Source organism: Anomaloglossus baeobatrachus, chromosome 3, assembly GCF_048569485.1.
Source record: "Anomaloglossus baeobatrachus isolate aAnoBae1 chromosome 3, aAnoBae1.hap1, whole genome shotgun sequence".
Taxonomy (NCBI): domain Eukaryota; kingdom Metazoa; phylum Chordata; class Amphibia; order Anura; family Aromobatidae; genus Anomaloglossus; species Anomaloglossus baeobatrachus.
In genome coordinates this window covers 608,136,437-608,151,245 of record NC_134355.1, presented here as the reverse complement: position 1 = coordinate 608,151,245, position 14,809 = coordinate 608,136,437, and the positions used below count along the sequence as shown (strand labels likewise).

The following is a 14,809-nucleotide window of genomic DNA, read 5'->3' as shown; positions in this document are numbered from 1 at the left end:
TGGGATCTGCACAGGGTATTAATTACTCTCTAGGAGCCGCCCTTCGAGCCTCTGAGGCTTGTTTTCACTTTCTCGACTTTCACAGAAAGTGGCCTTTCTGGTAGCGGTCACGTCTTTTCGGAGAGTGTCCGAACTAGCAGCGCGGTCATCCAAAGCTCCCTTCCTGGTGTTCACCAAGATAAGGTAGTGCTGCGTCCGATCCCAGAGTTTCTCCCTAAGGTGGTATCCCCTTTTTATCACAATCAGGATATCTCCTTACCTTCCTTTTATCCATTTCATCGATATGTAATGGCTTACATTGTTGGATCTGGTGTAGAGCACCCAGAATCTACATTCCCGCACGGCGCTCCTGCGCCGCTCGGATGCACTCTTTGTCCTTGTCACTGGTCAGCGCAAGGGATCGCAGGCTGCAACATCCACCCTGGCTCAATGGATCAAGGAACCAATCCTTGAAGCCTACCGTTCTACTGGGCTTCCGGTTCCATCAGGGCTGAAGGCCCATTCTACCAGAGCCGTGGGTGCGTCCTGGGCATTACGACACCAGGCTACGGCTCAACAGGTGTGCCAGGCAGCTACCTGGTCGAGTCTGCACACTTTCACCAAACATTATCAGGTGCATACCTATGCTTCGGCGGACGCCAGCCTAGGTAGAAGAGTCCTGCAGGCGGCAGTTGCCTCCCCGTAGGGGAAGGCTGTCTTGCAGCTCTAACATGAGGTATTTCTTCAGCGCTCTATTGGGAGACCCAGACGATTGGGGTATAGCTACTGCCCTCTGGAGGCCACACAAAGCACTACATCAAAAGTGCAAGGCCCCTCCCCCTCTGGCTATACCCCCCCGTGGTATCACGGGTTCTCCAGTTTTAGCTTTGTGTGCGAAGGAGGTCAGACATTCCATGCATAGCTCCACAGATTTTAGTCAGCAGTAGCTGCTGACTATTTCGGATGGAAGAAAAGAGGACACATATAGTGTCCCCAGCATGCTCCCTTCTCACCCCTGGATGGTGTTGTAAGGTTGAGGTACCTATTGCTGGTACAGGGCTGGAGCCTGACATGCTGTTTTCCTTCCACATCCCCTGGTAGGGCTCTGTGGAAGTGGGATCCTACCGGCCTCTCAGCTCTGACGCCGGGCTCCATCCACAGACCCATTAGAACCTGTTGGAGACGGAGCAGGAGTACGATCAGGGACAGGCCCTGCATCATACAGGTACTCTGTGTCCCCGGCAGGCACAGACACACTCCGGGCTGGCTGGGTGTTGTAGTGCGCCGGGGACCGCAACGTTGGAGCTAGTGTCCCTACAGATTACTGGGGGATTGTTTGTGTATGGGAACGCAGCGCCGACCCCCTCTGGACCGGGCGGCGCTGCTGTGACTTGTGGTGCGCCGGGGATCCGCCGTCCGCGCTTTTACGGCGGCGGCGGTTATAAATTGAGTCCCCGGCTTTTTGGGCCTAGGACGCCGGCAGCTCCGATTCGTTCCCGCCCCCACCCTGTCATTCAGGGTAGGGGAGAGACGCTGTTCGCTAGCAGCGACGAGGGCTGGAGCCTGATTTACATGCTCCAGCCCTCACACTAGGCACAGAGGGAAGCAGGCTTCCCGCTCTTAGCCAGGAACGCCCAGGGCCCGCCCCCCTTCCTCTCAGACGCCGGCAGCCATTACATGCAGTCTGGCTGGAGGAAGGACGCAAGGCTCTGGGAGACCTGGACTAGGGGCTATCTGGCGACCACACACCCGCTTTTTAAGCGGGCGGTAAGCGATTTGTCTGTGCTGGTCCCTCTAGTGCCTCACGGTGTATCGGTGTACTGTACAGATATATAAATATTGTATTTCTTGCACTGTGAGGTCGCTTCTGGCTGCATCTCCCAGATCACTCTGTGGAAGCAGCAACATGCCATCCTCAAAACGCAAGGCTGCCAAGGCCAGGGCTGTGTGTGCTGCGTGTGCTGCATGTGGGGCTAATCTACCAGCAGGCTCCCATTGTGTGCAATGCTCTGACCCGGTGCTGCTTCGCCAGCCGGAGTCAGGAGGGGTAGTGACCCAGGCTGAGACGCTTGTAAGTTCTGCCCCGGTGACAGGGACAGACTTTGCAGTTTTTGCGGATAATATGTCTGTGTCTATGGCAAAAATCCTTGAAACCTTGCAATCTATGCATGGGGCTCAGTCTTTGGACACGGCGAGGCCTCTGTCCTCAGGTCCCCCTCACTTGGATTTAATCCAGCCCACAGGGGGGTCCCCGGCTTCACAGGCCGAGGATTATGACTCAGATGATAGCCCCAGCCACCCTAAGCGAGCTCGCTGGGAAAGACCCTCGACGTCATCACACTGCTCAGGGTCTCAGCGCAATCAGTCTCCCTGTGATGTGTCTGATGAGAGTGATCAGGAATCCATTCCTGGAATCCCTCTCAACCTGGATACCCCTGATGGGGATGCCATGGTAAACGACCTTATCTCAGCCATCAATAGGCTGTTGGATATTTCTCCCCCAGCCCCTTCAGCAGAAGAGGCGGCTGCGGAGCAGGAGAAGTTTCGTTTCCTTTATCCCAAGCGTAAATTGAGTGCTTTGTTGGATCACGCTGACTTCAGAGAATCAATCCAGAAGCACGACGCTCACCCAGAAAGGCGTTTCTCTAAACGATCTAAAGATACGCGTTTCCCTTTCCCCCCTGAGGTGGTCAAGCGCTGGACACAGTGTCCAAAGGTAGACCCCCCGATTTCCAAACTCGCAGCTAGGTCTATAGTTGCAGTGGAGGATGGCGCTTCACTTAAAGATGCCAATGACAGACAGATGGACCTTTGGTTAAAATCTGTCTATGAAGCTATCGGCGCGTCGTTTGCTCCGGCATTCGCAGCCGTATGGGCACTCCAGGCTATTTCAGCTGGCTTAGCAAAAGTGGATGCTATCATACATCCAGCAGTGCCGCAAGTGGCGCACCTTACCACGCAGATGTCGGCGTTTGCGTCTTACGCTATCAATGCGGTCCTAGAATCTACCAGTCGCACCTCAATGGCGTCCGCCAATTCGGTAGTTTTGCGCAGAGCCTTGTGGTTAAAGGACTGGAAAGCAGATGCTGGTTCCAAAAAATGTTTAACCAGTTTGCCTTTATCTAGAGAGAGACTGTTTGGCGAGCCATTGGCTGATATCATTAAGCAGTCCAAGGGTAAAGACTCCTCTTTACCACAACCCAGAACAACCAAACCTCACCAGAAAAAGTGGCAGCAGAGGTTTCAGTCCTTTCGAGGTTCGGGCAAGACACCATTTACCTCGTCCAAAGGGACTCAGAGGACGCAAAGAAACTCAGATTCGTGGCGGGCTCACACGCGCCCCAAGAAAGCAAATGGAGGTACCGCTTCCAAAGCGGCTACCTCATGACTTCCAGCCCCCTCCCTCCGCATCGCCGGTCGGGGGCAGGCTCTCCCGCTTTTCCGGCATTTGGATGTCACAGGTCAAAGACCGGTGGGTGACGGACATTTTGTCTCGCGGGTACAGAATCGAGTTCAATTCTCGTCCTCCAGCTCGGTTCTTCAGAACCTCCCCACATCCAGACCGAGCAGATGCTCTGCTGCAGGCGGTGGACTCCCTAAGAGCGGAAGGAGTGGTGATCCCAGTCCCGCCTCAGGAACAAGGGCAAGGGTTTTACTCCAATCTCTTTGTGGTTCCAAAAAAGGACGGCTCGTTCCGTCCTGTTCTGGACCTAAAACGGCTCAACAAACATGTGCACGCCAGGAAGTTCCGGATGGAAACCCTGCGTTCTGTCATTGCCTCAATGTCCAGAGGAGACTTCCTTGCCTCAATAGACATCAAAGATGCTTATCTCCACGTGCCAATTGCTACAGAACATCAACGTTTTCTACGTTTTGTGATAGGAGACGACCATTTTCAGTTCGTAGCTCTGCCATTTGGTCTGGCGACAGCCCCACGGGTCTTCACCAAGGTCATGGCGGCGGTGGTAGCAGTCTTGCACTCTCAGGGACACTCGGTGATCCCTTACCTAGACGATTTACTGGTCAAAGCTCCCTCTCAAGAGGCATGTCAGCACAGCCTGAATGCTACGCTGGAGACCCTACAGTCTTTCGGATGGATCATCAACTTTCCAAAGTCGATCCTATCACCGACTCAATCACTAACGTATCTTGGCATGGAGTTTCATACTCTAGCAGCGATAGTGAAGCTTCCGCTGGACAAGCAGCGGTCACTACAGACAGGGGTGCAATCTCTTCTGCAGGGCCAGTTGCATCCCTTGCGGCGCCTCATGCATTTCCTAGGGAAGATGGTGGCAGCCATGGAAGCAGTTCCCTTTGCGCAGTTTCATCTGCGCCCACTTCAATGGGACATTCTCCGCCAATGGGACGGGAAGTCAACGTCCCTGGACAGGAAAGTCTCGCTTTCCCAGACGGCCAAGGACTCCCTACAATGGTGGCTCCTTCCCACCTCATTGTCTCAGGGAAGATCCTTCCTGCCCCCATCCTGGGCAGTAGTCACGACAGATGCGAGTCTGTCAGGGTGGGGAGCAGTATTTCTCCACCACAGGGCTCAGGGGACGTGGACTCCGCAGGAGTCCACCCTTCAGATCAATGTTCTGGAGATCAGAGCAGTGTATCTTGCTCTACTGGCCTTCCAACAGTGGCTGGAAGGAAAGCAGATCCGAATCCAATCGGACAACTCCACAGCGGTGGCATACATCAACCACCAAGGAGGGACGCGCAGTCGGCAAGCCTTCCAAGAAGTCCGGCGCATTCTAATGTGGGTGGAGGACAGAGCATCCACCATATCCGCGGTTCACATCCCAGGCGTAGAAAACTGGGAAGCAGACTTCCTCAGTCGCCAGGGCATGGACGCAGGGGAATGGTCCCTTCACCCGGACGTGTTTCAGGAAATCTGTCGCCGCTGGGGAGTGCCGGACGTCGACCTAATGGCATCCCGGCACAACAACAAGGTCCCGGCATTCATGGCGAGGTCGCGCGATCAAAGAGCTCTGGCGACAGACGCCTTGGTTCAAGATTGGTCGCAGTTTCAGCTCCCATACGTGTTTCCGCCTCTGGCGCTCTTGCCCAGAGTGCTACGCAAGATCAGATCCGAGTGCAGCCGCGTCATACTCGTCGCTCCAGACTGGCCGAGGAGGTCGTGGTATCCGGATCTGTGGCATCTCACGATCGGTCGACCGTGGTCACTGCCAGACCCACCAGACTTACTGTCCCAAGGGCCGTTTTTCCATCAGAATTCTGCGGCCCTGAACCTGACTGTGGCCATTGAGTCCTGGATCCTAGCATCTGCTGGATTATCTCAGGGAGTCGTTGCCACAATGAGACAAGCTAGAAAGTCGAATTCGGCTAAGATCTACCACAGAACGTGGAAGATTTTCTTGTCCTGGTGCTCTGCTCAGGGAGTGTCTCCCTGGCCATTTGCATTGCCCAAGTTTCTTTCCTTCCTGCAATCGGGGTTAGAAAAGGGCTTGTCGCTCAGCTCCCTTAAAGGGCAAGTTTCGGCACTATCCGTGTTTTTTCAGAAGCGTCTAGCACGTCTTCCTAAGGTGCGCACGTTCCTGCAGGGGGTCTGTCATATTGTGCCCCCGTACAAGCGACCGTTAGATCCATGGGATCTGAACAGGGTACTAGTTGCTCTCCAGAAGCCGCCCTTCGAGCCTCTGAAGGAAGTTTCCTTTTCTCGGCTGTCGCAGAAAGTGGCGTTTCTTGTTGCGATCACATCGCTTCGGCGAGTGTCTGAGCTGGCAGCTCTGTCATCCAAGGCTCCCTTCCTGGTGTTCCACCAGGACAAGGTAGTGCTGCGCCCTATTCCGGAGTTTCTCCCTAAGGTCGTATCCTCTTTTCATCTTAATCAGGATATATCCTTGCCTTCTTTTTGTCCTCATCCGGTTCACCGGTATGAAAAGGACTTACGTTTGCTAGATCTGGTGAGAGCACTCAGAATCTACATTTCCCGAACGGCGCCCATGCGCCGTGCCGATGCACTTTTTGTCCTTGTCGCTGGTCCGCGCAAGGGGTTGCAGGCTTCTAAAGCCACCCTGGCTCGATGGATCAAAGAACCAATTCTAGAGGCCTACCGTTCTGCGGGGCTTCCGGTTCCTTCAGGGCTAAAAGCCCACTCAACCAGAGCCGTGGGTGCGTCCTGGGCATTTCGTCACCAGGCTTCGGCTCAACAGGTGTGCCAGGCAGCTACCTGGTCCAGTCTGCACACTTTCACCAAGCATTATCAGGTGCATACCTATGCTTCGGCGGATGCCAGCTTAGGTAGAAGAGTCCTGCAGGCGGCAGTGACACCCCTGTAGGGGAGGGCTGTTTTGCAGCTCTAACATGAGGTATTTCTTTACCCACCCAGGGACAGCTTTTGGACGTCCCAATCGTCTGGGTCTCCCAATAGAGCGCTGAAGAAGAAGGGAATTTTGTTACTTACCGTAAATTCCTTTTCTTCTAGCTCTTATTGGGAGACCCAGCACCCGCCCTGTTGTCCTTCGGGATGTTTTTTTGTTGTTTGCGGGTACACATGTTGTTCATGTTGAACGGTTTTTTCAGTTCTCCGATGTTATTCGGAGTTAATTTGTTTAAACCAGTTATTGGCTTCCTCCTTCTTGCTTTGGCACTAAAACTGGAGAACCCGTGATACCACGGGGGGGTATAGCCAGAGGGGGAGGGGCCTTGCACTTTTGATGTAGTGCTTTGTGTGGCCTCCAGAGGGCAGTAGCTATACCCCAATCGTCTGGGTCTCCCAATAAGAGCTAGAAGAAAAGGAATTTACGGTAAGTAACAAAATTCCCTTCTTTCTTTACCCACCCAGGGACAGCTTTTGGACGTCCCAATCGTCTGGGTCTCCCAATGGAGCGCCGAAGAAGAAGGGAATTTTGTTACTTACCGTAAATTCCTTTTCTTCTAGCTCCTATTGGGAGACCCAGCACCCGCCCTGTTGTCCTTCGGGATTTTTGGTTGTTTTCGGGTACACATGTTGTTCATGTTGAATGGTTTTCAGTTCTCCGATGTTACTTCGGAGTGAATTTGTTTAAACCAGTTATTGGCTTTCCTCCTTCTTGCTTTTGCACTAAAACTGGTGAGCCAGTGATCCCACTGGGGGTGTATAGCCAGAAGGGGAGGGGCCTTACACTTTTTAGTGTAATGCTTTGTGTGGCCTCCGGAGGCAGTAGCTATACACCCAATCGTCTGGGTCTCCCAATAGGAGCTAGAAGAAAAGGAATTTACGGTAAGTAACAAAATTCCCTTCTTCCTTCCCCATCCCTTAATGGGCTCTGGGTGAAGTGGGATCCTAATCGGTCTCCAGGCACTGGGACCGTGCTCCCTCCGCAGCCCCTGGGGAATCTGCTGGACAGGAGCCGGGTATCGTCAGGGACAAGGCCCTGCTACTGTGAGGTACTCTGTGTCCCCCTGGGGGACCGCGCATGGAGCGCTTGTGCCATACACACTGCAGCACGGCGCTGGGGACTACCGCGCCGGCCGCGCTTATTTGCCGGCCGCGCTTATAACTTTAGTCCCCGGCTTTTGCGGCCTAGTATCGCATATCCCCGCTCCCAGGCCTGCCAGTCAGGGGAAGGGCGGGACGCTGCACAGGACGTCAGCGCTGAGGGCTGGAGCATACTTTGTATCCTCCTCCCCCCTCACTCAGCACAGTGGGGCATCAGATTCCCGCACTTTCTAGGGCACGCCCACGGCCCCCTCCTCACCACAGAACGCCGGCAGCCATTCCTGTCAGCACTTCTGACGCTGGAGAGGAGAGACAACGGCTCTGGGAGGCCCAGGCAGGGAATCTGGTGATCACACAACCGCTTTGAGCGGTCGGTAAGCAGCACCTGGGTGCTGGCCCCACTGAGTGCCGAAGTGTACATATATATATATGCTTATATGCTATACATTTACACTGTACGGTCGCACTGTTGATTTTTGGCTATATACCCTCCTGGATTGTACTCAGAGGAGACAACAGCATGTCGTCCGCAAAAAGCAAGGGTGCCAAAGCACAGGCTTACTTTGCAACCTGTACCTCATGTGCGGCTATACTACCGGCAGGTTCCACCGATCCTCATTGTGTGCAATGCTCGGCCCCTGTGGCACTTACTCAGCCGGAGCCTCTGCTACTGGTGGCCCAGGTGGAACCACCTGCTACCACTGTCCAGGTGACAGGGACGGAGTTTGCAGTATTTGCTGACAAACTGTCTGAGAGTATGGATAAATGGTATGCTAAGATACTAGAAGCCTTACAGTCCAGACCGGTGACTCAGGCCACGGGCACTGTTGGATCATTGACCCCAGGCCCCCCTCAGTTGGAGCAGCAAAGTGCTCCTGGGGTGACCCATAGGTCCCAGGGTGAGGTCTCTGACACGGACCGCAGTCCCAGGCCGCCTAAGGCTACTTTCACACATCAGTTTTTTGCCATCAGGTTCAATCCGGAAAAAAACGGGTAAAACGGATCCAGTACCGCATCCGTTTTTTCCCCATAGACTTGCATTGTTACCGGATTGTACCGGATGGCTTTGCGGTGCATCCGTTTTTTTCCGGATGCGGCAAAATAAATAAATGCGGCGGCCGGAGGCAACGTAGCTTGCAACGTTTTTTTGTCCGGCAAAAAAAACGCATCGCGCCGGATCCGGCGCGATACGGCGTGTTTTACGATAGAAGCCTATGGACGCCGGATCCGGCGTAATGCGGTAAAAAACGGATGCGGCCGCCGGATCCGTTTTTGTTAACTGCGCATGCACCAATGTAATTAACAAAACGGATCCAGCCAAAAACCGGACGAAAAGGATGCAAAAACGGATGCAAACCGTATCCACCGGATCCGTTTTTTAACGGATCCGGCATAACGGATCCGTTAAAAAAACGGATCCGGTGGATACGGTTTTCACTTTTTTTTCAGGATCCGTTGGATCAGGAAAAAAAAGGACTGTGCCTGAATACAGAAAACTGATGTGTGAAAGTAGCCTAAGCGGGCTCGCTGGGAAATTCCCTCGACTTCATCACACTGTTCGGGGTCTCAGCAGGAGGACTCTCTGGATGATGAAGCGGAGGTAGCAGATCAGGATTCTGATCCTGAGGCCGCTCTCAACCTAGATACACCTGAAGGTGACGCCATAGTGAATGACCTTATAGCGACCATCAATCAGGTGTTGGATATTTCTCCCCCAGCTCCTCGAGAAATTCCGTTTCAGGTTTCCCAAGCGTACATTGAGTAAGTTTCTGGATCACTCTGACTTCAGAGAGGCAGTCCAGAAACACCGAGCTTGTCCAGATAAGCGTTTTTCCAAGCGCCTTAAGGATACACGTTATCCCTTCCCCCCTGACGTTGTCAAGGGCTGGGCTCAGTGTCCCAAGGTGGATCCTCCAGTCTCCTGACTGGCGGCTAGATCCATAGTTGCAGTGGAAGATGGAGCTTCACTCAAAGATGCCACTGACAGACAGATGGAGCTCTGGTTGAAATCCATCTATGAAGCTATCGGCGCGTCTTTTGCTCCATCATTCGCAGCCGTATGGGCACTCCAAGCTATCTCAGCTTGTCAGGCGCAGATTAATGCAGTCACACGTACGTCTGCTCCGCAAGTGGTGTCCTTAACCTCTCAGGCGTCGGCGTTTGCGTCCTACGCCATTAATGCTGTCCTGGACTCTGCGAGCCGTACGGCGGTAGCATCCGCCAATTCGGTGGCAGTCCGCAGGGCCATGTGGCTACGTGAATGGAAGGCAGACTCTGCTTCCAAAAAGTTCTTAACCGGTTTGCCATTTTCTGGCGACCGTCTGTTTGGTGAGCGATTGGATGAAATCATTAAACAATCCAAGGGAAAGGACTCATCCTTACCCCAGTCCAAACCAAACAGACCTCAACCACGGAAGGTACAATCGAGGTTTCGGTCCTTTCGGTCCGCGGGCAGGTCTCAATTCTCCTCGTCCAAAAGGCCTCAGAAGGATCAGAGGAACTCCGATTCATGGCGGTCTAAGTCACGTCCTAAAAAGACCGCGGGGGGAACCGCTCCCAAAGCGGCCTCCTCATGACTTTCGGCCTCCTCACACCGCATCCTCGGTCGGTGGCAGGCTTTCCCGCTTTTGCGACGCCTGGCTGCCACAGGTAAAAGACCGTTGGGTGAGAGACATTCTGTCTCACGGTTACAGGATAGAGTTCAACTCTCGTCCTCCGACTCGGTTCTTCAGAACATCTCCGCCCCCCGAGCGAGCCGATGCTCTTCTTCAGGCGGTGTGCACTCTGAAGGCAGAAGGAGTGGTGATCCCTGTTCCTTTTCAGCAACAGGGTCACGGTTTTTACTCCAACTTGTTCGTGGTGCCGAAAAAGGACGGATCCTTCCGTCCTGTTCTGGACCTAAAACTGCTCAACAAACATGTAAAAACCAGGCGGTTCCGGATGGAATCGCTCCGCTCCGTCATCGCCTCACTGTCCCAAGGAAATCTCCTAGCATCAATCGACATCAAAGATGCTTATCTCCACGTACTGATTGCTCCAGAGCATCAGCGCTTCCTGCGTTTCGCCATAGGGGACGAACACCTTCAGTTCGTGGCACTGCCTTTCGGCCTGGCGACAGCCCCACGGGTCTTCACCAAGGTCATGGCAACAGTAGTAGGAGTTCTGCACTCTCAGGGACACTCGGTGATCCCTTACTTAGACGATCTGCTTGTCAAGGCACCCTCTCAAGTGGCATGCCAACACAGCCTGAGCATTGCTCTAGAGACTCTCCAGAGTTTCGGGTGGATCATCAATTTTCCAAAGTCAAATCTGACACCGGCCCAATCACTGACATATCTTGGCATGGAGTTTCATACTCTCTCAGCGATATTGAAGCTTCCGCTGGACAAACAGCGGTCACTACAGACAGGGGTGCAATCTCTCCTTCAAGGCCAGTCACACCCCTTGCGGCGCCTCATGCACTTCCTAGGGAAGATGGTAGCAGCAATGGAGGCAGTTCCTTTTCCGCAGTTTCATCTGCGTCCACTTCAATGGGACATTCTCCGCAAATGGGACAGGAAGTCGACGTCCCTCGACAGGAACGTCTCCCTTTCTCGGGCAGCCAAGGCTTCCCTTCAGTGGTGGCTTCTTCCCACTTCTCTGTCGAAGGGGAAATCCTTCCTGCCCCCATCCTGGGCTGTGGTCACGACGGACGCGAGCCTGTCAGGGTGGGGAGCGGTCTTTCTCCACCACAGGGCTCAGGGTGCTTGGACTCAGCCAGAGTCCTACCTTCAGATCAATGTTCTGGAGATAAGGGCAGTGTATCTTGCCCTAAAGGCGTTCCAGCCGTGGCTGGAAGGCAAGCATAGTTCAGGATTGGTCGCAGTTTCAACTCCCTTATGTGTTTCCTCCTCTGGCACTGTTGCCCAGAGTGTTACGCAAGATCAGGTCCGACTGCCGCCGCGCCATCCTCGTCGCTCCAGACTGGCCGAGGAGGTCGTGGTACCCGGATCTGTGGCATCTCACGGTGGGCCAACCGTGGGCACTACCAGACCGACCAGACTTGCTGTCTCAAGGACCGTTTTTCCATCTGAATTCTGCGGCCCTCAACCTGACTGTGTGGCCATTGAGTCCTGGATCCTAGCGTCTTCAGGATTATCTCAAGAGGTCATTGCCACTATGAGACAGGCTAGGAAACCAACGTCCGCCAAGATCTACCACAGGACGTGGAGGATATTCCTATCTTGGTGCTCTGATCAGGGTTTTTCTCCCTGGCCATTTGCCTTGCCCACTTTTCTTTCCTTCCTTCAATCAGGATTGGAAAAAGGGTTGTCGCTCGGCTCTCTTAAGGGACAAGTCTCAGCGATCTCTGTGTTTTTTCAGAAGCGCCTGGCCAGACTTCCACAGGTACGCACGTTCCTGCAGGGGGTTTGTCACATAGTCCCTCCTTACAAGCGGCCGTTAGAACCCTGGGATCTGAACAGGGTACTGATGGCTCTTCAGAAACCACCTTTCGAGCCAATGAAGGATATTTCTCTTTCACGCCTTTCATAGAAAGTGGTTTTCCTAGTAGCAGTCACATCACTTCGGAGAGTGTCTGAGCTAGCAGCGCTGTCATGCAAAGCCCCTTTCCTGGTGTTTCACCAGGACAAGGTGGTTCTGCGTCCGGTTCCGGAATTTCTACCTAAGGTGGTATCCCCCTTTCATCTCAATCAGGATATCTCCTTACCCTCTTTTTGTCCTCATCCAGTTCACCAGTGTGAAAAGGATCTGCACTTGTTAGATCTGGTGAGAGCACTCAGACTCTACATTTCTCGTACGGCGCCCCTGCGCCGTTCGGATGCACTCTTTGTCCTTGTCGCTGGCCAGCGTAAAGGGTCACAGGCTTCGAAATCAACCCTGGCTCGGTGGATCAAGGAACCAATTCTCGAAGCTTATCGATCTTCTGGGCTTCCGGTTCCCTCTGGGCTGAAAGCCCATTCTACCAGAGCCGTGGGTGCGTCCTGGGCTTTGCGGCACCAGGCTACGGCTCAGCAGGTGTGTCAGGCGGCTACCTGGTCGAGCCTGCACACTTTCACGAAACACTATCAGGTGCATACCTATGCTTCGGCGGATGCCAGCCTAGGTAGGCAAGTCCTTCAGGCGGCGGTTGCCCACCTGTAGGAAAGGGCCGTGGTACGGCTCTATTACGAGGTATTATTTTACCCACCCAGGGACTGCTTTTGGACGTCCCAATTGTCTGGGTCTCCCAATGGAGCGACAAAGAAGAAGGGAATTTTGTTTACTTACCGTAAATTCCTTTTCTTCTAGCTCCAATTGGGAGACCCAGCACCCGCCCCTGTTCCCTTCGGGCTGTTGTTCTTTGTGTACACATGTTGTTCATGTTGAATGGTTTCAGTTCTCCGAAATTCCTTCGGATTGAATTTACTTTAAACCAATTTATAACTTTTACTCCTTCTTGCTTTTGCACCAAAACTGAGGAGCCCGTGATGCACGGGGGGTGTATAGGCAGAAGGGGAGGGGCTTTACACTTTTAAGTGTAATACTTTGTGTGGCCTCCGGAGGCAGAAGCTATACACCCAATTGTCAATTGTCTGGGTCTCCCAATTGGAGCTAGAAGAAAAGGAATTTACGGTAAGTAAACAAAATTCCCTTCTTTTTTGCAATTTTTCCGCACTTGGAATTTTTTTGCCGTTTTCGAGTACACTATATGGTAAAACGTATGGTTTCATTTAAAAGTACAACTCGTCCCGCAAAAAACAAGCCCTCATATGGCAAGATTAATAGAAAAATAAAAAAGTTACGCCTCTCGGAAGAAGGGGAGGAAAGAACAAAAACGCAAAAACGGAAAGTGCCCGGGGGCTGAAGGGGTTAATAAGCAATAAACAGCAAAAAATGCTTGTTTTCACAAGCACTAGCCAACAATATCTGTGAAGGGAATAACCCCTTAATGTTAGAAGTATGCACCTGTAAATGTGTGAACTAATTATATATATATATATATATATATATATATATATATATATATATATATATATATATATATATATATATTTATTTATACATACATACACACAAATTGCAATATTTTCTGCCTTTAAAAAAAAAAAAGGCAGAGCTGTGTTTTTGCCTGACTGCGTCTGAATTTTGTCCCTTTCCAGCCTGCATTATGTGATGTAATGGAGATAATCAACATTCTACTGTTTTATTTTTTTTTTTGCAGAAACATGTGCCTGGACACCGTGGAAATGAAGGAAATGAAGTGGCAGACTACCTGGCAAGGAGTGGAGCTAGAAAATAAGATGCAGGCATTCATCTCATGCACTACAAGCGCTGAGATTTTCTCTTTTGTTGCATTTTTTGAAAGTTGATTATATAATACTACTAATGCCATGTTGAAGGCTCATATAAAGTTGCATGGTTCACAAGCATTTGTATGTACAACAATTGCATTTCAGGGAAGAAAACATCCAATGCAAGTTATTTTTTTCTCATGTTGTCTATAACACTGACTTTAATAAATGTTACAGTTCAAAGCACATGATTTATGATCTCTTTACTGTACAATATGGCTCCTCTGTGAAATAAAAATGGTGATCTCAAGGTTGCAAAATTTGGGGAAATCACAAATGGGATTTCTCAGGGTCACAGAGACGGATTTCAAATTGGTCTGCGCAGATATAAATGAATCAGACAATGAGACGTGTTCACTGCTTGAACAGAAGTAGCTTCTGACCCGTGTATTAAAAAATCTTGTGATTATACAATACAACATTCGACTTCGACCTTGGAGCCAAGGAGTCAACATCCCACATGGTGTGAACCAACTGATTATGAATTCTCTCAGTATGTTATGAATACCTCTTTGTTCATTGTGGCTTCATTATCTTTGTTAACACACACATCTTAAAATCATCTTATGGCGTCTATGCGATTGTCATATAGACACAGATAATTATGCAACAACATCTATACTTTGATTATTTACACACACAGATCATCTTATTACATCTGGACAAACGGCCTATAGCCCAGGCCTACCCTCACAATATCATGGGGGGAAAAACACTTGTGAAAGATTAGAGGATGACTCAAGGGGTCAGTAAAGCACGGCGGTCCATGTGTACTGAGGGCCAATACGTCCGACCAATGAAAACTGAACAAATAACGTGAACAAAGCAATACAATTTGTAGCACGGTGGCTCAGTGGTTAGCACTGATGCTTTGAAGCGCTGGGTCCTAGGTTCAAATACCACCAGGGACACCATCTGCAAGGAGTTTATATTTTCTCCCCATGTGTGTGTGGGTTTCCTCTGGTTTCTTCACACTCCAAAAACATACTGATAAGGAATGTAGATTAGGAGCCCCAGCGGGATGAGTGATGCTGATGTATGTAAAGCGCTGCGG

The 14,809-nt window shown here is 51.6% G+C and overlaps 1 protein-coding gene across 2 annotated transcripts in view; it reads left to right on the top strand.

Moving 5' to 3' along the window:
* Nucleotides 1-13,934, top strand: part of LOC142296935 (ribonuclease H1-like) — a 125,019-nt gene extending 111,085 nt beyond the window's left edge. For both annotated transcript variants that reach the window (XM_075341079.1, XM_075341080.1), the window contains exon 7: nt 13,626-13,934. In XM_075341079.1, coding sequence (XP_075197194.1) covers nt 13,626-13,703 — 78 coding nt within the window. In that variant the 3' untranslated portion in view covers nt 13,704-13,934. The remainder of the gene's footprint in view (nt 1-13,625) is intronic.
* Nucleotides 13,935-14,809: the final 875 nt, after the last annotated feature.